The sequence below is a fragment of the Cydia amplana genome, chromosome 8 (genome assembly GCF_948474715.1).
Source record: "Cydia amplana chromosome 8, ilCydAmpl1.1, whole genome shotgun sequence".
Classification (NCBI taxonomy): Eukaryota; Metazoa; Arthropoda; class Insecta; order Lepidoptera; family Tortricidae; genus Cydia; species Cydia amplana.
The window spans coordinates 14,613,985-14,637,687 of NC_086076.1; the positions used below are offsets into that span (position 1 = coordinate 14,613,985).

Genomic DNA, 23,703 nt, shown 5'->3' on the forward strand with positions numbered 1-23,703 from the left:
ACCTACTAGTTAAAGCTAAAATTAATTTTTAATATATGTTTATTGTTTTAATGGTTTATTTCGTTTTTCCGAAAACTTTAGTTCGCAAATTGCGGGCAATTTCTCTGTCAATCTAATTACGCTTTAATGGGAGTAAAAGAGAAAGATGCTCGCATATTGAGAACTTCGGTGTTCGCGGTAGGCCCTCTGTACCTATTTACCGCCGTCGCGGATATTACAAAAGCTTATTAATTTTGATGAAGCCAAATGTCACATTCTCCCAATATTATTTATCAATATTAGTATATGTCTACATATTAATAGTGACATCTATTGTTGGAATGAAATTTATTTTACCATAAAAATTAAGCTGTGCATATAGCTTAATTTTTTCATAGACGGTAAATATGGTAGAAATTTCACAAGTATCAAGACTATTTAATCCATTTTCAGTGGTGTTGTCGCATACTGATTTTTAAAAACTACTTTTAATCTAGCGCTGCAGACTTTCTTTGGTTTGTCTCTAGTAGTTAAATTAGACCAACGACTAGGTACTAAAAAATTTGGAAAATAATAAATCTGAAGATAGTATTTATCAAATTAAACAGAGTAAAATCGGGCGAATATGTCTGAAATTTAGACCTTAAATTCGTCTTAGGTTAAATTTGTGTTCACCTAGGAATTTAGGAGATGCTCGCTCGCACAAACATTAATCCGGATATTTATGACTCCGGCCAGGGGCTGCATTCAGAAACATGAACATTTTAGCGTCGCGCTTGACTAGAAGTTGCTACACTCCAACGAAGTCAAACAACGTAAATAAACAATAAATAAATAATTATCAAAATCGGTTTAACTTGGAATTGAATGTGCGAGAATACTGTTTTTATACTAGGTTGGACAGATGTAGCGTGGATGTAGCTAAAACATTTTAAATATCATTACGATTCATCAAATGCATATTTGAGAATAAGACCTTACAAAAGACAGCTTGTTACCTACCAGTTTAACGTTTACTATAGCTTAGTGGCTTTGCAAATGGTCTTGATACGACCTACGTAAATAGTACGGATATTAAATAGTGTATTAAATAGTGTTTAGTGTTAAGTTTATAACAAACAACCGAATTGATAACCTCCTCCTTTTGAGATTTGGAAGTCGGTTAATAAAATATATAGGTAATGTATGTTAGTCTGTAAGGTATTTGTAATATGGGCCTGTTGCCTGATTTAAATTTTAAATAAACAAATAAATTAATTAATGCTATTCTGTTTGAGATAGTTAGTGTGATACAGTTTAATTCGTATGGCGACTGCTGCAGCGACGTTGCTGTTGTAGTCTTACTGCTGCAGGGCTGACGCGGGCGATGTCGCTGCCAATATCCTTGACAAAATTAGTGACAGGTTAAATGTTCTGAGGCCCATGAAAAAGCAAAATCGAAATTTCTTTATCTCTCTCTCTATCGCTCATACGTACGTGGGATAAGTGTGTCCCTACCTTCACAGTTGCGTTTTGTTTGCTACTAAGCGTAAACGATTGGCATGTTGGCTACGCATCCTGGTGGCTTTAACTGGGCGACCTGTATGTTTTAATTTCTTTTTAGTTTTAGGTTAAATAGGTAGGTAAATACTAACCATAGTTATTAGGTACATACTTATTGTTAGCTAAAATAAACTAACGAAATCTCTAGATTCTAAAGATCTGAATTAAACCTATTATTTAATTTAGCTTAATTTCGTGAACTTATGCTAATGTTTGCTAATATATTTTTTGTCTCCAGTTCCAAGCTGCGCTGTTGCAGCGATGGCTGCTACCACACTTCATGTGCCCGTTCTGCCCGTTCGTGCAGGCGCTGAACGTGAACGTGAGCGTGTTCACGCTCACAGCCATTGCCATTGATCGACATCGCGCCATCATCACACCACTGAGGTAAACTAATCATTGTACCATACTCCATTTGATTTGCAGATTGTCGACAGTGACAGAACGTTGCGTTTCGTTCGCTACGGAGCGTAAACGATTGACATGTTGGCTACGCACCCTGTATAATCTAGTATTTTATTTTAATTAAAAACTGAATACGCCTCTACTTCTAGATTGCACTACGTCATATTCCTTTCTATAAATCAAATTAATGCCACAGATACCTAGACCGATGATAGGTTTACGGCTCAATTACATTAGACCATTTAGGTACCTCCAGTGGCGGATTTCCCATAAGGCACAGTAGGCACGAGCCTAGGGCGGCGAGATATTAGGGGCGGCAAATTGTGACAAAAAATTCGCTGTTGATAACAAGAAATAACTCAAAATTACGCCAGGCAACGAATTCTCAAAAAAGGTACCTCTACCTATACATAGAGGGAAATGCTTGGAACACAATTTTTGACTTCGTAACTTTGTTTGAACTAGTTAGGAGGTGAACATATCAAAAATTCAAAAGTCCCCGGCCGTATCCCTTGAGTCAGGGGTAGAGGGGGGTTTGAAGGTCCCATTTTTCGGTTTTTCGCTTATATCTCGGAAACTATGCGTTCTAACGACATGATCATTATACAAAATGAAAGTCGATTAAATTTGCTATAAGTTTTTTGATATCTTGAGGGCCCTCCACACTTGTGCGCGAATCGCGGCGCGAGCCGTCGACGCCGTGGCGTCGATTTCGCAGAATGTTCACGCCTTGTTACCCGTCTTTTGTCGGTTTTTCGGCCAGCGTCAAAGGAAGCGCGAACTTGCAAGACTCCACATTACATACTATTTTGGCTCATCAGTTGCATTGCAAGATAAATATTAATTGGGTACTTATACCTATTATATATAGCAGCTATATTTTACGGTTTACAACAAAACAAAATGAAAAAATAGCTATAGCAAGTATGATGCCATAGATAAATGACAGTTAAACTTGATCAGCTGATGCTTTTCAGCCATCTTGGCGCGAACTAAACTGCGAAATCACCGTGAAGTTTGCGAGTGTGGAGTCATACGTCAACGTCGCGATATGTTCGCTCCGAGAAGTGGCGCCGCGATTCACGCACATAGTTTAGAGGGGGGCTTGTATAGTTTTCGAGATATCCGCTCTTGAAAAATGTAATTTTGCATTGATTTTGCTTTAATAATATTCACGGTGCTTACGAAGAAAGGAACCTGAAAGATTTTAACAGCTTATTACTGATCATATTTAAAGACTAAAATGTCCTTTCTACTTCTCTGGAATTCGCTGGAAGCCAAAAGAGGGAAAAAATTGTTAGTTATTCTTGTTTCTTATTAAAAAAAACTTGAATGTTTTTGTACATAAAAAGTAAATGTTATGTATGTATGTATAAACTCTTTATTGTACAAAACACAAATTTAATTTGTTATTGGTAAAACTGTCACTTAAAATGAATAAGTAGCTGTTTTTTTTTGTAAAACCTATTTTTTTTTGCAAAGCGTTACTAGATACATTCTGACATTTATCAATAAAGATAATATAGCTTGTCAAGCATATCTTGTCAGTAAAAAAAGGCGCGAAATTCAAATTTTCTATGGGACGATATCCCTTCACGCCTACATTTTTCAAATATGCCGCTTTTTTCTACTGACACGATCTGCTTGACCAAGTATATGTACCTAGACTACGTCGCAAAGTGGCAACATCGCTATCGTAAATGCGTTTTAGACGTTTTGTTTTTTAATTGGTAATAACTGGTTAAAATCTTACACCACCGTAAATATACATATTATGTATTGAAGGAAATTTAATGCAAAATTACAGACATAATGATCATGTCACAAGGACGCATAGTTTCTGAGATATAATAAGCGAAAAACCTGGGACTTGGGACTTTTAATATGTTCACCACCTAACGAGTCCAAATAAAGTTACTAAATTAAAAATGTGTCCCATGCATTTCCCTCTATATCTTTTCGTTGCCTGACCTAAATGTAGTCAATATGATGGGGGCTGATGCTGAGAAAGGGGCGGCTACAAGGCCTGGAGCCTAGGGCGGCAAAGACTGCAAATCCGCCACTGGGTACCTCGCGGAATATCGGTCTAGGTGTGTCTTGATGTAGCAGCCCACGTGAACTGTGTAAACACACGTTTCTTGGATGCGGAATTAAATCCCTTCGCTACTGTAATTTTCTGTCGTTATCTTAATGTTTTTGTTTAATTTCCTAGCGGGGACCGTATTTATTAAATCCATCTAATAGGTATTGAGAATTGGATCTCTTGTTTTCTATCTCATACTTCAGACTTCCCAATCCCTAAATATAAATAATAGAGTAAGTACATATATGGTTTACGGTAAAAGATATATTGCAAACGTGACAACACGTGTCGTTGAAATATTGGTTCGCATTTATTTTGACTTAGGTACAATATGATTACCTACCTAGATTTTGCAGAAGTGAAACTGAGATATTGTTATACCGACTATAGCCATAGCCAACGAGGTTACCTGCCTATACTAACGAAGTTACCAACCAACCTCCAAAATTGTTATCATCTCCCAATTTTCTTCGTAAATTTATCGATTTGTTACGAAACATAGATCGCGTGCGTGATGTCAGTAATAAATAATGTTTGTTAAGCACATACCTATTACATTCCTCGTTAATACAGGGTGACATTTGAGTCGTGATCAGTAATATGTTTTTCTAACTCCATAAACAACGAGCAATTTAATGCCCCTACTCTTACTAAAATCAGACAAGATTTTTTTTATTTTTTGTTTATTTTTTGTCATTAATTTTACTTTTATAAGTGGATTTAGGATATTACAACGGCTTATTAAGATATTTAAATTAGTAAATTGAATCGCCTCTTTGAATCGGAACTGTCATTGACATCAATTTTGTCATTTGTCCCAGTTAGAAATAAAATTTACTTAATTTGAAATATCTTACAAAGCTGTTTAAATACCACATTGCCACTTGTAAAAGTAAAATAAATGACAAAAAATAAACAAAAAAAAATCTTGTCTGATTTTAGTAAGAGTAGGGGCATTAAATTGCTCGTTGTTTATGGAGTTAGAAAAACATATTACTGATCACGACTCAAATGTCACCCTGTATACTCCTCCTCACTGACGCCATCTGTAATTAAAGATACGTTATCAAAAATAATGATCAAATTCTTTGAACAATTAAACAACTTAGAAAAAATATTATTTTCACATTCCCGTATTGTAAGGAAATGTCAGAGACTGTAAAATTAGACTAAGTAGGTACATATGTAGTAGTAAGTTTAGCATAAATGACAATAACTGTTAGTAAATACCATGCCCATGGTTTTTGCAAAAGACAAATAGTTTTGCTTTCTTCACATCCATGGTTCAAGTCAACACCAGACGCTAAAGGCGGTGTCTGGCCTATTGCAGTTGCTGGCTCTTGTTCACATCTTAAACACATGGTTTTCCTTAATAATCACAGGGTTCTTTATTGATCCGACGTTCTGCTGACGGACAATAGCCTCGAATCCTCTTTGCACTCCATTAAATAACCTCGATCTCCGCTCCCATGGGAACGCCTAAATTGGAGAACCTTTAGTACCCTTGCATATTATTGGTATTTTTCATTCCCGCGTATTTTGATTTATCTGCCCTACAACAGATGGCATCTGAAGATAACATGAATAGAGCCTGTGCGGAAAGAGAAGAGTCGTGGATTGTATTGGGCCCCATACATTCCACGACTCTCCTCTTTCCGCACAGACTCTAAATTAAAAAGCTCAATCAGGTAATTTATTGTATTTAATTAATTAAACAATAAATGTTGATTTAATAATTATATATTATATAATAATCATTAGGTATATTATATTTAATATTATAATTTCACAGGTTAGTAAAGCGTGAATCAAAACTAACTACCTACTAGTGTACTCATATGCTATATGGAGCCCTACTGTCAAAGTAATTATAGTAAATAAATTAAGGTAGATTCTATGTCAGTCTGTTACAAATGGAATGTAAAGGGTTCAAGCAAGTTGGAAGTTAGTAAAAGATTACGTCACTCTAACGAAGAGAAGTGAAAGGCACAGTTTGCGCAGATTTTCCGCTATTAAAGTTGATAGCCAAAATCTGTGAACTAGATGGCGTTTGAGAACGTTACAAATGACTAGTTATTTATCTTTAAACTTGTAGCAGTTACAGTGAGCGCGGAGTGGTCGCAGGTGTCTACGAGGGTATCCATTATTGCACTGCACAGTGGTGTTCTCGTACAGGTACAGGTGAGTTGCGAAATTGCATGGAGAAATTATGAATGAATTCATTGATAAAGTCGCCATGCACTTTTGCTGCTGATGGTACAGTTGGAGGAAAAACTGTTGTAACCACACTGTTAGGGTTCCGTAGCCAAATGGCAAAAAACGGAACCCTTATAGATTCGTCATGTCTGTCTGTCTGTCCGTCTGTCCGTCTGTCCGTCTGTCCGTCTGTCTGTCCGTCCGTATGTCACAGCCACTTTTCTCCGAAACTATAAGAACTATACTGTTGAAACTTGGTAAGTAGATGTATTCTGTGAACCGCATTAAGATTTTCACACAAAAATAGAAAAAAAACAATAAATTTTTGGGGTTCCCCATACTTCGAACTGAAACTCAAAAAATTTTTTTTCATCAAACCCATACGTGTGGGGTATCTATGGATAGGTCTTCAAAAATGATATTGAGGTTTCTAATATCATTTTTTTCTAAACTGAATAGTTTGCGCGAGAGACACTTCCAAAGTGGTAAAATGTGTGTCCCCCCCCCCGTAACTTCTAAAATAACAGAATGATAAAACTAAAAAAAATATATGATGTACATTACCATGTAAACTTCCACCGAAAATTGGTTTGAACGAGATCTAGTAAGTAGTTTTTTTTTATACGTCATAAATTGCCTAAATACGGAACCCTTCATGGGCGAGTCCGACTCGCACTTGGCCGCTTTTTTTGTATGAAATAATAAAAATCTGACAAGTGTAAAGATGCCTTTAGCTCCTTTGTACGGACCCTGGGACTATTTAATTAGCTACTTCTAACATTTTTTCTTCTAACATCATTTCGGATGCCCCAGGAGAGAATAGCAGATTTCGAAAATTCAAAGAATAGGCTTAGGGCAACTTACGATAGTTATGATCATCATCATCATCCTCGCTTTTGTCCTGGCATTTTGCCACGGCTCATGGGAGCCTGGGGTCCGCTTGGCAACTAATCCCAGGAATTGGCGTAGGCACTAGTTTTTACGAAAGCGACTGCCATCTGACCTTCCAACCCAGAGGGTAAACTAGGCCTTATTGGGATTAATCCGGTTTCCTCACGATGTTTTCCTTCTCCGAAAGCGACTGGTAAATATCAAATGATATTTCGTACATAAGTTCCGAAAAACTCATTGGTACGAGCCGGGGTTTGAACCCGCGACCTCCGGATTGCAAGTCGCACGCTCTTACCGCTAGGCCACCAGCGCTTTTTTTATGATAGTTATGATATTTATTTATGATAGTTATGATATTTATTTATATTTTATAAATATTCAAGGAATATATGAACTAGTTTTTTTATTTTCTTTATAGGTTAAAAACAACAGAATCATAACACCCTACCTAGCATAGATCTGACGAAAGATCACGCGATTTAGACCTGTTAGTGAATAACTTTTTCTACTGCTGTCAAATTATACAAGGCCTAATATATTTTAAATCAGTCTGCATATATATAACAGAATATGTCCCAGAAAACATGTACTCATAGGTTCTGGTAGTATTAAATATTACAAAATTATTTCATTGCTCTTACTTTCATGTCAATAATTATTTTTGATCTGAAACATCCGCGATATTTTATAATACTATATCATTGAGTAAACATTCTATTGTCAATTATGTGTCCATTTTATATGACATAAATATCTGGGAGATCAAGCTTTGCTCGGAAAACATAAAAACTGCGAGTTTTCCCAGAAATAAGATCTAGCTATATTGATTTTTCGCCCCTAAAAACCCCCATTATAGCAAATGTCATTGAAATAGTTAGAACCGTTTCCGAGATCCCTGAAATAAATAAATACACATAGGTACAAGAATTGCTCGTTTAATAGAATAAGATTATGTGCGCTTTTGAATGCTCGTATTTATTGTACTGTCCCGAAATTATTCTAATGTAATATGCAAACCGCCGACCGTTTCCAGTTGAGATATGCAAATAACCTACTTGGAAATGTTAAAAAGCGACCTTTCTAGCTTGTCAACAATAACTAGGAAAATAACTGAACAAAATTCTCAATGCAATGGAACTTGGTTAAGGCATTTTCAACGTCGGGTGAGCAATGTAAGGAGTAATCCGGGTTTTTTTGAAGTTTATATGTGGGTTTGGGTAAATTGAGCGGCCTACTAGGGGCAGCAGTACGAGCCTTTTACTGGCCAATCACGTTCCGGGAGGGTTCTCGGATAGGGCAATAGGGAATTCTAAGGTTTGCTCGTTCCCATAGAAACGTTATACATATGGCATAAAACCGTGCAACATAGTTACTTAGGCCCACTTGCACCATTCTACTAACCCGAGGTTAACCGATTAAACCTAGAGCTACCATGGTTACCAGTACAACTAGACACTAGGTTAACGATTTCACCGCTTAACCCCGGGTTAGTGGGATGGTGCAAGTGGGCCTTATAGGTCTAAGTCTTCACTAATAAAATTGCATCCTCGTCGTTTTTGTATTCATGGAAATAAATTATAACATTATAACACCTACATCATTTTGTTTATCATTGTTATTTCATCTCATTGTCAGACTATTCATGAAAATGTAGTAAGACGTGAAATATCAAAATACTTTATGATGAGGAGGTGCTAAGAAGAGTGAATGAAAGGAGAGCTATCCTGAACACCAATGCAAATAGTCGCGGAAAAATGATTGGACACTTAATACGACACGACCACTTCTTTAAAACTATCCTGGAGGGGCGGATAGGACGCAAGCGGGGTAAAGGAAAACCCAGACGCAGCTTTCTAGACCAAGTGAAAGAAAAAGTGGGGGTCGTGTCGTATCAGAAAGTCAAAGAGCTGGCGCAAGATAGGGAATGCTGGAAGATACTCCACCGACAAGAGAATAACTCTTAAGTTAATGATGATGACGTATTATGGTTCACATACATTTTTGTTTACACTTTAAAGTTTATTCTAAGACGCAATGTATTGCAAATTTTGTTATTTTTAAAGCGTGACAAGCAACGTCAAACACACTGATGTCAGCGTACGTTGAAGGCAATATTTATTTTGTATGAAAAAGAGGAAGTATAAAGGATTCATATTTTTTAAAAGTTTCTGAATAAATGTTGGTCAGTTTGAGGAGTACAGCCTTTAGTTTAATTTATTGCTCCTGTTACAGGAAGCACCCTGTAGAATATACGCGACAGAAAATGCACACAATCACGTTGCCCACATGAACTTTACGTATAGCCTGTATGGTATAGGTATCGTAGGTAGATCTTTAGACAATGATAATGTACCTACATGTAAAAATATGTTGCTTGTACGTGGGTTGTGATCAGGGAGCTTTAATATAGTCACCTTATTTAAACATTTCAATGTGCTGGCTTTACATAGGGCATGCACACTAATATTTGTAAAATGGTTAGTTAGGTACCCGACAGAAATGGGTCGTCACAATTAAATTATTTACACAAGTGGTTAACATGCCCGAGCCCTGATCTTTAGACCGCACCTTGTACCCATTCCGTTGTTTAAAGACGCATGGTTTTTTGTTTTTTGACATGTCGAGGTAACCCATAAATTGTATGATGGGAAATAAAGTAAATCTATTTACGTGAATAGGGAGAATCACGCTAGTGTAAATTTCATTCAATAGCGTGACGACCATTCGCGTTTGCGTTGTCTATTTTTGTATGGTACCTACCTATTTTGAACAGCGTGCTAAGCGGGACGTTTTGGAAACACAAAATCCCATACAATATGACACTTAACGAAAACACGGACGTCACGTCACGCTATCAAATGAAATTTACAGTAGGGGTACAGAAAGAAATGTTAAAGTTATTGCTTACTGTACATTTTATGCGAGCGATTTATAGCTTCAGTGAATATGATAATAAAAAGTGAAATAAAACCAGCGAAGAGGACTTTTGAAGGCAAGATTGACTTTGTTTTCTTAAAAAGAATTTTCCCCATTTATATGTAATTATAATTATGATTGTTACAGCTTATTTTCACATGCTTTTTTTTTATTTATGTACAACCATAACAGTGCCGAAGCCAACAATTATGTAGAATCCGAGTTAGTAGCCTTTTTAATTAATAATTCCTGTAAAGCGAGAGTAGCGATTATTTCCCGAAAATTGAATTTTACTGGAAGCAATAAGTATTTCCATTCGCAAAATTTACCATTTTATTATTTCTCACTAGCTTCCTTTCCCGGAAACTTTTTTAACCAATTTGCATATTTTCCTATATAATTATATTTCAATAGCTTATTTTCCTGATACGTTTTCAAACCATTCGAATAGTTTGGATAACTTTTCTTATTATCTGTAATGTAAATCAATATTGTTCAATAAAATATGTTGGTTCTGGCGCTCGCCGGCTGCTGCCGCGGCACGCTCGCTTCGCTCGCTCGGCTTCGCGCACTGTTTTGGTCGCAGTTCACCTAACACACTCCTCCTCGCTTCGCTCGTCGTCGTACCTAACTAGGCTCTGTCAAAATGACACTCTTTAGTGATTATAAACAAATGAAATATAGCGGGAAATTATGCGAATGGTTATAAATCCTGTTAGGGAAATAATCTATTGAAAAATAAATATATAGGAATTGCAATATATTGGAATATATTGCGAATTGGTTAGAGATGCTATCGGGAAAGAAACTATTGAGAAATTAAAAAGTGGTAAAATTTGCGAATGGCAGAAATCGCAACTAGGAAAAAACGAAAATATGGAAAATAGTAGCACCACTCTGTAAAGCTTGATTTTAATGTTCATGTTTAAGAAATAGTAGGTACTTACCTTCCTCTATTTATTCTAAACAATAGTGATATTAATTAGTTATTTTTTTATCACGGGCTTAGCTACGCAGCAAGCTTCGTGGCCTTAACGCGCTACTCAATTTAAAAGATGTAGGTATAATCACGATTGTATATTATACTATTTCAAATTTCCGTCAATTTACTCTTCAGTTCACGTCAAAACATCCGCGCAGAGATCGGAAGATACGTCGAGGCCGATTCAAAGCTAGATTTTGATGTCAAAAGCATATGGAAATAATTTCATTTTGTTATTCGTCTTGCTTAAATACATGTATGGATATGGACAAGTGCGAGCGGAATGCACGAGATAATGATAACAAAATACCATCATTTCGATATCATTTTGACGTCAAAATGTAAGTTCAAATTGGCCTCCTGGCTTCATCTTCTAAATCACTGATCCACAAGTCGTTAACACAATATGGCATACCCAGTGAAATTTATGAGGTATTTCTTGATTTCAGTCACTACTCATAATATCCGTGTTTATATTTGGTGGGCGTTAGAGTGTGTATATAAATGATTTAGATTTATTATTGGATAAGTAGGATTTAAAGAAAATATGAATTGATGTTATACAGAAAAATACTAAGAAAATATGGTATTTCACGATCTATAAAATCACAATATCGATAGCTAATATAATGGTGACCTCTGCAGGTTAATGTGTTCATATTCATCATACCGTATCTAAAGCACACAGATAACATTCACACGATAAAAGTTGTTTAGCAATATTATATTCGACTATTCAAGTACCTAGCTTCTAGTACGTAGGTACTTCCAAAACTATAGGACATGCGATAAAAAACTGATAACCTAGAGCTTTTGGTACACGAAACTTTAAGCGCTAAGAGAAAATGACTATATTAGTGGTTTAATAGTGGTGTAAGTCTACATTATTTACCATTTTCAACTCGTTAAGGTAGGTAAGAATTGGACATTATCAAAAGAGATAAAAATAAATTAAACTAAACATTTTGCTTATACTATTTATGTATGAAAATAAATTATCTGACCTAAGTGGCAGCTGACGTAAGCGGAATAATTCGTTACCACGAACATCACTTCATCAGAGCCCCAAGCTTAACAAATGTCAATTTATCGGTATAAGGTTATAGGTAGTAATTATTGTTAATTTGAATTGGTGTCCATTACAATACACTAATTATTAGACTAAGTTTCAAGAAATATATTGACGACCAGTCTGGCCTAGTGGGTATTAGTGACCCTGCCTGTGAAGCCGCGGTCCTGGGTTCGAATCCCAGTAAGGGCATTTATTTGTGCGATGAGCACAAATATTTGTTCCTGAGTCATGGTTGTTTTCTATGTATTTAAGTATTTGTATATTGTATATATCGTTGTCTGAGTACCCACAACACAAGCTTTCTTGAGCTTACCGTGGGGCTATAATAATGTCCTATAATATTTATTTATTTATTTATTATATATCATTTCATTACATTTTAAGAAAAAATAGGTAACAAATTAAGCTAGAATCACTAACTCCATAACATGTTCAGAACAAAAAATAAATGCTAACGATATTTAGCTGGAATGTTTTTATTTTATCTGTTTCAGTCTGGTTTCACTAATTGTATGTCGTAATAACAACGATGGCAATGCAGCTAATTTTTATAACAACTAGGAATAAACATTATTTTTTGAATCCACTCCCTGGATAAGTGTTAGAAATATAAAATAAAAATAAGAATGACACAGACCAACCGCGGGTGTAGCCGCGCGTACAACTTGTTTGATACATATTATAATTTGCTTGAGCGGGTCACATATTTACATGCTGTACTTAATTGTAAATTTCGGTTATTAGTGAAGCCATCTGAGAGTAATCATTATAATATTCCATACTTAATATATATTATGCTAATTAACGTGTTTCTTAGGCCTTTAGGTTAATTAGGTTTATTTCTACAAACAACTAATGTTAGCTAAACAGGACTATGTACATAGTACCTACAGTAGAATCCGCTTATATATTATTCAATGTCATCGAAGGGAAGTGACAAACACGTCATAAGCGGATGTCATATAAAGCATAGTGGATTAATTTCTTATTATTGTTAATTTTTCCGAATTAATCTCGAATTCCTTTGTAAGAAATGCGTGTTAATAACCTGGAACCAATTGTCAACTTGTCACCGAGAGTCAAAACTAAATCAACTTAAACGCCACGCACGCACCAAACGTCCTCGCAGGGAAAGATCCACGGGGACGGCCACGAAAACCAGCGAAGTGTCAGTATAACCGGACATAATTTCATGAAAATAGGATTTTTAGGTCATAGTAAGCGGTTTGTCACTATAAGCGAAGTCATCTTATCCGACTTTGTCACTAAGAATTTTATATGAAAAACAAACTTCGCACAGTAATTACGTCATAGTACGCGGTTGGTCAGTATAGGCGGAGTCATAATAAACGGATTCCACTGTATTTACCTATTCGTATCTCTAATCACCGTAATGTTACGTTAATTCCCAAATAAGAAATACTCGTAGAAATACTACTTGATACAAGCAATATAAGAACGACTCTGTAATTACATGAAACTAATCACGTAAGTTCCCGAAACAAGGCCAATGTGTACTTACTTCAAAGAAAACCACTGTATTTAAGTTAGAAAGTTTAAGTTGTGTTCACCACAGTCAGCAAAAGAAGCAGCTAAGCAGGCGAGGTATTCAAATGATCTACTCACTCACCACACTTTATTATCTAAAGCCCGATTCAGATTTAACAATTTGTTATGGTTTTGATACGACCTTGAGGCCATAAAAATATGACAGTTTTTTTATTTGACGTTATTGCTACTTAGAATTACGAGCTCTTTACATTTCAACGAGAAAAAGTATCCCAAAACTATGTTTTTACATTTTTAAGCTTTCCTTTGCAACACAATAGGAAAAAGCTTAGGGACCTTTTTACCCAACTACGGCAAAGCAAAAGGAGGGTGGGTTATTTTACAAGGGTCATTTCATAAAAGAATCGAAATAGCTCTGATTTCGAGTAGCGTCAGACACACAGGCTTTGTCCGCTTAGTCAGTTCTCTTGTGGACTTTACGTTACCAAAATGTTTTTTCTTTGTTACAGTGCTCACACTTCCAAGAGGGTGGCAAAAGTTATAATAGTTTTGATATGGATGTTGGCATTTCTGCTAGCGGCTCCCATGGCCATGTCGTGGGAAGTGACTATGGTTCCAGAACTAGACCCAGGTATTACTATAATAATTTGTTACTCGTAGCTACCAGGCGACAGACTAGTATTAACCAGTGTTGGCCGAAACGTTAATGCAATTGAAAATGTTGGCCATTAACCATTATAAATTGAACCTTAAACCGTAACGGACGATTACAGTTTACGGTTCAATTTATAATGGTTAATGGCCAACATTTTCAATTGCATTAACGTTTCGGCCAACACTGGTATTAACGCATTCACTGCCAGCGCCAGCGCGCGCTTGCGCTACGAGCGTAGGCGATTACGTGTGGTTTATCCGTTTTGTGGTGAAAAGCGCCTACGAACAGAAAAGTACGAAGTTCTCTCAACATCTCCAAGACCCTGTAGAAAAAAAAATATTTCTCCATTTTCGTCTTAAATACCTACACGGTTCAAGTAGGTAAATATTTGAAAGATCTTTATTTGCTACCAAGAATAAATACTCACGTATTTTCATTTATCACCTCAAATAAAAGTAAAAGACCTAAAGGGTTATTGTCAGTACCGTTTAATTTGAACCTCGCTTTTTTAGGGTTCCGTAGCCAAATGGCAAAAAACGGAACCCTTATAGATTCGTCATGTCTGTCTGTCTGTCTGTCTGTCCGTCTGTCTGTCCGTCCGTATGTCACAGCCACTTTTCTCCGAAACTATAAAAACTATACTGTTGAAACTTGGTAAGTAGATGTATTCTGTGAACCGCATTAAGATTTTCACACAAAAATAGAAAAAAAAAAAAAAAATTTTTGGGGTTTCCCATACTTCGAACTGAAACTCAAAAATTTTTTTTTCATCAAACCCATACGTGTGGGGTATCTATGGATAGGTCTTCAAAAATGATATTGAGGTTTCTAATATCATTTTTTTCTAAACTGAATAGTTTGCGCGAGAGACACTTCCAAAGTGGTAAAATGTGTGTCCCCCCCCCTGTAACTTCTAAAATAAGAGAATGATAAAACTAAAAAAAATATATGATGTACATTACCATGTAAACTTCCACCGAAAATTGGTTTGAACGAGATCTAGTAAGTAGTTTTTTTTATACGTCATAAATCGCCTAAATACGGAACCCTTCATGGGCGAGTCCGACTCGCACTTGGCCGCTTTTTTTTTCTTTATTGAGGGGCTTTTTCGATTGAACGAATAAATCTCGCTCTTGATACCTTCAATTGTTAAATTCCCTTTTTAGGGTTCCGTAGCCAAATGGCAAAAAACGGAACCCTTATAGATTCGTCATGTCTGTCTGTCTGTCTGTCTGTCCGTCTGTCCGTCTGTCCGTCTGTCCGTCTGTCCGTCTGTCCGTCTGTCCGTCTGTCTGTCCGTCCGTATGTCACAGCCACTTTTCTCCGAAACTATAAGAACTATACTGTTGAAACTTGGTAAGTAGATGTATTCTGTGAACCGCATTAAGATTTTCACACAAAAATAGAAAAAAACAATAAATTTTTGGGGTTCCCCATACTTCGAACTGAAACTCAAAAATTTTTTTTTCATCAAACCCATACGTGTGGGGTATCTATGGATAGGTCTTCAAAAATGATATTGAGGTTTCTAATATCATTTTTTTCTAAACTGAAGAGTTTGCGCAAGAGACACGTCCAAAGTGGTAAAATGTGTGTCCCCCCCCCTGTAACTTCTAAAATAAGAGAATGATAAAACTAAAAAAAATATATGATGTACATTACCATGTAAACTTCCACCGAAAATTGGTTTGAACGAGATCTAGTAAGTAGTTTTTTTTTTATACGTCATAAATCGCCTAAATACGGAACCCTTCATGGGCGAGTCCGACTCGCACTTGGCCGCTTTTTATTTACCCCTTAATAGAGACGTTGACAATAAAGGGATTCTATAAAAGATCCCACCCAAGACAGTGAATTTTTCCACTTTTAATTTATTTCGAAGCTTAATAGCATCGTTCGCAGACGTTTCTGCTTAATACAAAATTAATCTATAAAAGATTTTAGTGACGTTGGCGCGCCGTTTTGTTTTACTGGGAAAAATGATTCTTAAAGAAGCTACAGAATAAATAATGGTAATAAATAAGTATTGGAAAGTTTAAAAAAACACTATGCCAATTATACGGTACCTATAAATCAGGTATTTTAGTCACTCGCGCGACATGTTTCGGGGAGTTTACACTACACGCAGCACGTAGTCATATTAGAATAAATAATAGTACTGGTACAAAAGATTCACTCTCTATAACACAACGCGTCTATTACGACAGATATGACCGCTAGGTGGATGGCGCAAGCCCGAGCAGGCGTCCGTTCCCTAGCCGCAGGGGTTTGTTATACGGTATAGGTATATTGGAAGTTCTTTAAATTCACATTCTCGTACATTTTACAAACTTATAAAAAAATATGTTTTTAAAGATTCAGTTTTACGTCGATACCTCATTTTATCTTATTTTAGGTGGAATGAATAACTTCACACCGCTCAAGTGATCTTTTTTGCCTATCACTGTCACATTTTAGGTCTGGTCAAGCATTCAGCCATTCATGCATCCCTAATATCGAGATTGTTTTTAAATTTAACATAATTTAAAATTCATTATAATGTTTTGTTACAGTTACCAAGTTGTTGTACAAGAAACCATTTTGTGCTCCTAGTGAATTTGGATTACATTCCTTGGCAATTTATCGACTAATATTATACATTTGTCAGGTAAGTTATGTTTATTTTTTATTACTATATGCGACTTTTTTAATTTTATATCTTTTACAAATTCTAACAACCGATAAATCTGGCCTCTATCCTCTAGTACAGCGGTCGGCAACCCGCGCGGCCCATGCGGCCCGTGAACCTGTCACTTGCGGCCCGCGAACCACCCTGGCTATTTTGTATGTAATATTGACAAACGACAATGTCTGATAAAGTCATAAATATTAACAAAGTGCGGCCCGCGTCAACTTCGTTAACTACTCTGTGGCCCTTGGCTGCTAAAAGGTTGCCGACCGCTGCAGTCTAGTAGATAACCGTTAGGAATATGCACATAAAGTACAATGGAAGTGGTAGATAATTATTTCCACAATTTTAGTGTCTAAAATTACGCCTTGGGCGATTTGAGCCTATATTTCACAACCAGAAATTAGGCCTCGTTATCCTATTTCTATAATTTCAAACCCAATAAAATGTTTCAGTTGCGGTATATCCCAGTACCCTCAGGAGCTTTATAAAGCCTTTTTTAAGGGGTCGGTTTATTAGGTTCTGTAAAATATTAATATTTTAATTAATCAAACTATAGTTGGAAAGTATATGTATGTGCACTTGTGCAGGGCTATTTTTTATAGCATCATTGTATAAAATTACCACAGGAAGTCATTGCGTTCCCTATATTTATGTAGATGATTCTAAGAATAGGAACTGTGTGTTTATTTAGGCATTCGATGTAAACAGATGTGATAGATGATATCGACTCATTAATCATTTTTTTACAACCGTTGAGATGCAGGCTTGGTTTCATTACATCCTGTGATATTTTGACAACATGGTTCCATGAAAGTAATAATTCATTCAACGCTAAAATTGCCTTTTAAACGGGCTTGATCCTTCTCAGTAGTCACCGCGGTGCACAAAAGAAACAATGCCTTTTTTATACAGCTTAGGGTTTCAGGCGTAAAAACCATTTTAGATTATGTACCTTTGAACCGCTCTTCTGTAAAAACCGGATTTTTCACTTACTTGAGTATTTAGGCCTGCCATCTTACGCCTTGGTTTGGACCTTACCTTGGTATGGAATTTAAAATTTCAGTGTACGAGTATCAATGGTGATACTCGTACACTGAAATTTTAACCCTTAAATGCATGATTTTTTCTGTTTGCCCGAAATTAATATATGTGTTACGTAATTGTTTGCTGATTATGGGAAAAATGGTAAAAAAAATATAACATCGATTTTCACTGCGAAATCAGTGTTAGAAGTTGCATAGGCTAAATCATATTTATGTAAATATATAATTTTCAGTAAGAGATATATGATAAGATAAATACTACTATCATCAGAAAGGTACACTATTTGTGATACACCTATGATAGAGTTTTTAAATATAAAATAATTACTAAACCCAAAAAAACATACAATATCACATACTAAAAATCATCAAATTATGAATTTTTTTCAAATTTTCTGACATATCGTCTTAAAAAGAATGTAATTTTTATAAATTAAAATATTGCGTAAATTTATATAAAAAATCGGAAACCGGATTAGTTTTTCTTATGATATCACTCATTGTCATTTATTTTGGATAGCTGCATATTGAGCCACGGACCATCAAATATACGATGCATATATACATCATTATGCATTTAAGGGTTAAATAGAACATCGGTTCACCTTGGTGGTTTCTTCTTTCTTAGCTTGGCGCTTTCTGACGCATGGTCGACACTCAACAACGTTTATATTCATTGGTTATTACCACAGAGCAATGTGCCACTGCCATGTGTTTACTGTCACTAAAGCTTAACAACCTCTGTCTGGCAAAAATAGAAGACTAATGTAACATTTCTCCCCCAGTACATCATTCCTCTGTGCGTGATAACGTTCGCATACGCACACATGTCCTTGAAGCTGTGGGGTGCCCGAGCGCCAGGGAACGCGCTGGAAATACGGGACGCGAATCATATGAAAAACAAGAAAAAGGTAAGTCACATGATTTTGTCCAACTGAATGAGAAATTTTTGTTATACGGCAAATTAACTAGTCTTGCAGGCTTATTAGAAGTTTATAAAACAACGCGTGGTGGGCTGCAAGTACGAAAGTTCCCTTTCAATTCTTAAAATTAGAAGAAAATTCTTTGAATGTTTTATTTAACCCTGGTTTCCATAAGTAATATTAGCGCCTAGGAGGAATTCGGGTTCAGATTCAGAAAGTCTGTCTGGAATTTACCATATAAAACACTCAGTTACTAAAAATCCTTAGTCTGGATGGACCACACGACACGTTGCGATGCAAGTCTCGTGGAACGACTAACGGCGCGATTCAGAAAATGAATAAGAGATTCACTAGATATGATAATATATGTGACGTTCCACGGCAAAAGGTACCATTGCCCGGCTGAATATTGGAGCGGCGTTAATAATAGCGTAAGCCCCAGCCGCCATAAGGTAGGTACCTTTTGCCGTGGAACGTCACATATATTTACTATTTCATATCTAGTGAATCACTAATTCATTTCCCGAATCGCGCCGTAAGCCGCCGGTGGTTACATAAAAAATTAAATCTGTAAGTAGTAAAATCTTTAAATTACTACCCATCGTTGGACCCGGGTATGTCCTTAAACTACGTCCAAACCAGCGGTGGTAGGTCCCGGAAGGGGCCGCCTGGTTTGCTACCACCCTCCCGCCGGAGTCAGGCGCCAAGTAGCCTAGCTGCGTTCCGTCTGTGTGCGGGAGTACCAGAGCCTTTGGGGGATGATTGGTTGTCAGTTGTGTTGCTTAGTACCGGTTTTTGGATCCTTGAGTGACGTCGGGCCGAGTAGCTCACGCTGGAGGGTAGCGGGATCCGAGGCACGGTCTTGCCGGTGGCCGACCGCAGGAAGTTGGGGGCCCAATTGTACGACAGCCACGTGCGAGAGGCTGCCCTGCCACCTAGCGAAAAATCCTGGAATAGCTCCACCGTGCCAGTTGGCGACTGGACGGGAGGACCCGGTGGGCTATTTCAGGGGGGCTCGGGCGTCCCCGCAGTCTCCAAGTGAGCTCCTCATTGTCTGGATTAGCTCAAGTGATCCAATTGGTAAACGCAACACCTCGACAGCCATTCTTCACCCATCCCACACCCCACAAACATGAAAGTAAAAAGAAAAAAGAATAGGATTAAATACCGGCGGCACTTCCTCCCATTGAAAGTGCACCTCACCAACATCAGGGGGTTGCACTCAAATATCGATCCGGTCCACCACCATCTCGAAACCGAAAAACCGCACCTATTCTTTTTGACGGAGACGCAAATCAAAACTCCAGCGGACGCGGCGTACCTCAACTACCCAGGCTACTCACTGGAACAAAAGTTCAGAGCGCGTGCTGGGGTCTGTGTGTACGTCCGCGACGACATTTGCTGCAAGCGTCTCCGTTGCTTTGAGGCTGCCGGGTTCTCCACTTTGTGGATTATGGTTGACACGGGCTCAGAGAAAACTCTGTATGCCTGTGTCTACCGATCGCACAGCGGAAACCAGGAGACAACTAGGCTCTTTGACCACCTTACTGAGATGGCAGATAAAGCCCAACAACGGTACCCTGCGGCTCAACTCGTATTTCTCGGGGACTTTAACGCCCACCACGAGGAGTGGCTGTTCCCGTATGAGAAAACTTGCCACGCTGGAAGGGAAGCGCGCAAATTTGCTGTATCCCTAAACCTTACCCAGCTGGTAAATGTTGCGACGCGTATACCGGATGTTGCTGACCATACACCCAATTGCCTAGACCTTCTGCTGACAACTGACCCAGACAGGCACTCGGTTTCGGTCTCAGCTCCGCTGGGATCATCCGACCACTGTCTGGTGAAATCCGTGTCGATCCACTCTCCTCCCGATCTCTGCCCTAGGGGCACGAGGAGAGTATGGCGGTACGAGTCAGCGGACTGGGATGAGATGCGGCATTTCTTTGCGTCTTTCCCCTGGCAGCAGGTCTGTTTTTCTTCGGGTGACCCCTCGTGTTCTGCTGAGGCTGTTGCGGATGTGATTCGGCGGGGAATGGAATATTTTATTCCGTTCTCCGACCTATCACTTGATCACAGGGCCCAAGCATGGTACGATTCAGAGTGTGCTCGGGCCGAGGCCCTTAAGCAGTCTGCGTACCAGGTTTGGGCACTGGCCCGCGAGACTAAAGCTGGAGCACGGGGGGTTCGCGCGAAGAAGAAAGCCTTTAACTCAGCTGCCAAGTCCTGCAAACGGGTGCTTCGAAAGGCTCGATTCGACCACGTCAGTCGTATAGGGGCCAAACTCGCCTCCTACCCTCCTGGTAGTAAGCGGTTCTGGTCCCTGTCGAAAGCGGTCGAATCCAACTTCTGCCGACCCACACTGCCACCTCTGCAGAAACCTGATGGTACGTTGGCCCACTCCGCAACGGAGAAAGCAAACTTGTTTGCTTCTCTGTTTGCGAGCAATTCACGTCTAGACGCAGGCTCAAAACTTCCACCTACGCTACCTCAATGCAGTTCCTCTATGCAAGGAATTGCTATACATCAAAAAGAGGTACGCCGAACTTTGCAGAATCTTGACGTGAATAAGGCTAATGGGCCAGACGGTATACCTGCACGTGTACTAAAGCAGTGTGCGCCTGAGTTGTCTCCTGTACTGACACGCCTGTACCGCCTCTCTCTCCAAACTAGAACAGTGCCGAAATCCTGGAAGCTTGCAAACGTGCAGCCAGTACCCAAGAAGGGTAGTCGTGCTGATCCTTGCAATTACCGACCAATCGCCATTACCTCCATGCTCTGTAAAGTCATGGAAAGGGTACTTAATGGCAAGTTGCTGACATACCTCGAAGAAAAAGATCTGCTCAGTGACCGTCAATATGGCTTTCGCCGGGGTCGGTCTACTGGGGATCTTTTAGCGTATGTCACACACTGCTGCGGCGAGGCCATCGAAAGGAACGGTGAAGCGCTTGCTGTTTCACTGGACATCTCGAAGGCCTTTGATAGGGTTTGGCACGCAAGTCTCCTTAGCAAGCTTCCTGCATACGGCATCCCTGCTGACTTTTGTAGCTGGCTATCTGACTTCCTGAGTGAACGGTCGATCAGAGTAGTCATTGATGGCTGCTCTTCGGACCTCATGGCCATTGACGCCGGTGTTCCTCAGGGGTCTGTTCTCTCCGCAACCCTCTTCCTGCTCCACATTAACGACATGCTGCAACCCAGCATTGTAGGTTATGCAGACGACAGTACGGTTGTTGAGAGATATTTGGCTAGTTCAGGGGACAGCAGGGACAAGATACGTTCAGAGAGAGAGGCCATGGTTGAGCGGATGAACCTGACCCTTAGTCTCGTTTCCCAGTGGGGGGACGACAATCTGGTCGCGTTCAATGCCTCAAAAACGCAGGCGTGTCTGTTTTCCGCAAAACGGAGTCCATTCGAACTGACTCCTTCTTTCCGAGGTGCATCTGTACCTATTACTGACAGCCTGGAACTCCTCGGCGTGGAGTTGAGTTCAGTCCTCAACTTCGGCACCTTCATCGAGTCTAAAGCACAGACTGCGGCCAGAAAGCTGGGCGTCCTAAATAAGGTGAAGCGATACTTCACACCTGGACAGCTTCTAACACTTTATAAAGCTCAAGTCCGATCGTGTATGGAGTATTGCAGCCACCTGTGGGACGGCTCAGCTAAATACCAACTCGCTGCTTTAGACTCAGTGGAGCGCAGAGCCAGGAGGATGATTGGTGACAAGAAGCTAACGGGTAAGCTTCAGTCTTTGGCCCATCGGCGGAAAGTCGCCAGTCTGTCGGTGTTCTACAGATTGCACTTCGGGGAGTGTGCTCAAGAGCTACACGAGCTTATTCCACCGTCCCCATTCTACCATCGGACTTTTAGACGCACGGCCGGTTTCCATCCTTACCTGGTAGATATTCCACGAATCCGCACGAAGCGCTTTGCTTCCTCTTTCCTTATGCGCACTGCCAAGGAATGGAATTCCTTGCCGGCGTCTATATTTCCGAGCTCATATAACCCGGCAACCTTCAAATCAAGGGTGAACAGGCACCTTCTGGGCAGACTCGCTCCATCGTAGGCCACGTCTTCGCCTCGGCTAGTCTGTGGCCATGAGTAAGCCCATTTTTAATAAAAAAAAAAAAAAAAAAAAAATCGGTAGTCTACCATGTCTCAGTCTACCGTTGTCTATATGAAAATCGAATGAATTCCCCCAATTATTGGCAAAAACATATTTCAAAGCGCCCCACGCTTCTCGGTTAAGCCCTTAATACCCATTTTACGAAGACTTATTGTTCTCGACAAAATATTACCACTTCCGCCTCTTGATTTGATTGTTATTTTAACGATAAATTGGCACAGCTAATATTCGTTTTGATTTCTTGTTCATATACCTAATATTTAAACAAAGGATCTTTTACACCATGCAACAAAAAGGTGGCTAGTGCGGTCATCCTATATTCACAATATGTGACTTTAGCAATGAAAAGGGACCTTATTGTCGATGGCGCTTACGCCATTATTAACGATGCTCCGATATAAATACAATGCCGCCTGACGCTGTGCGGCGTAAGCGCCATCGACAATAAGGTCCCTTTTCATAGATAATGCCCCATATTTCATTAAACTCCAGTTAAATCTACCTACCTGATTTATTCTATTAGCCTATGATACACTTGTAAGTTTTGCTTACGTAAGTAGGGACAAAGCTATTTGTTAGAATGAGATAAGAAAGAGATACGCAGATAATAATATGTACATACATTCAAAAAAGATCCATAACTCAGGAATATCTGTGATAAACGCACAAATAAATGCCCTTACAGATGTAGTGTAGTGCATAATCCTTTA

At 38.7% G+C, this 23,703-nt stretch overlaps 2 protein-coding genes across 2 annotated transcripts in view; one reads left to right on the plus strand and one right to left on the minus strand.

The window, feature by feature from the left end:
• The window catches only part of LOC134650480 (neuropeptide Y receptor type 2-like), a 61,721-nt gene extending 41,812 nt beyond the window's left edge, over nt 1–19,909 (plus strand). Inside the window, exons 4-8 of the mRNA XM_063505436.1 lie at nt 1,760–1,908; nt 14,085–14,206; nt 16,783–16,877; nt 18,730–18,855; nt 19,694–19,909. Coding sequence (XP_063361506.1) covers nt 1,760–1,908; nt 14,085–14,206; nt 16,783–16,877; nt 18,730–18,855; nt 19,694–19,909 — 708 coding nt within the window. The remainder of the gene's footprint in view (nt 1–1,759; nt 1,909–14,084; nt 14,207–16,782; nt 16,878–18,729; nt 18,856–19,693) is intronic.
• Nucleotides 1–23,703, minus strand: part of LOC134650479 (uncharacterized) — a 166,278-nt gene that overhangs the window by 82,740 nt on the left and 59,835 nt on the right. The window lies entirely within an intron of this gene.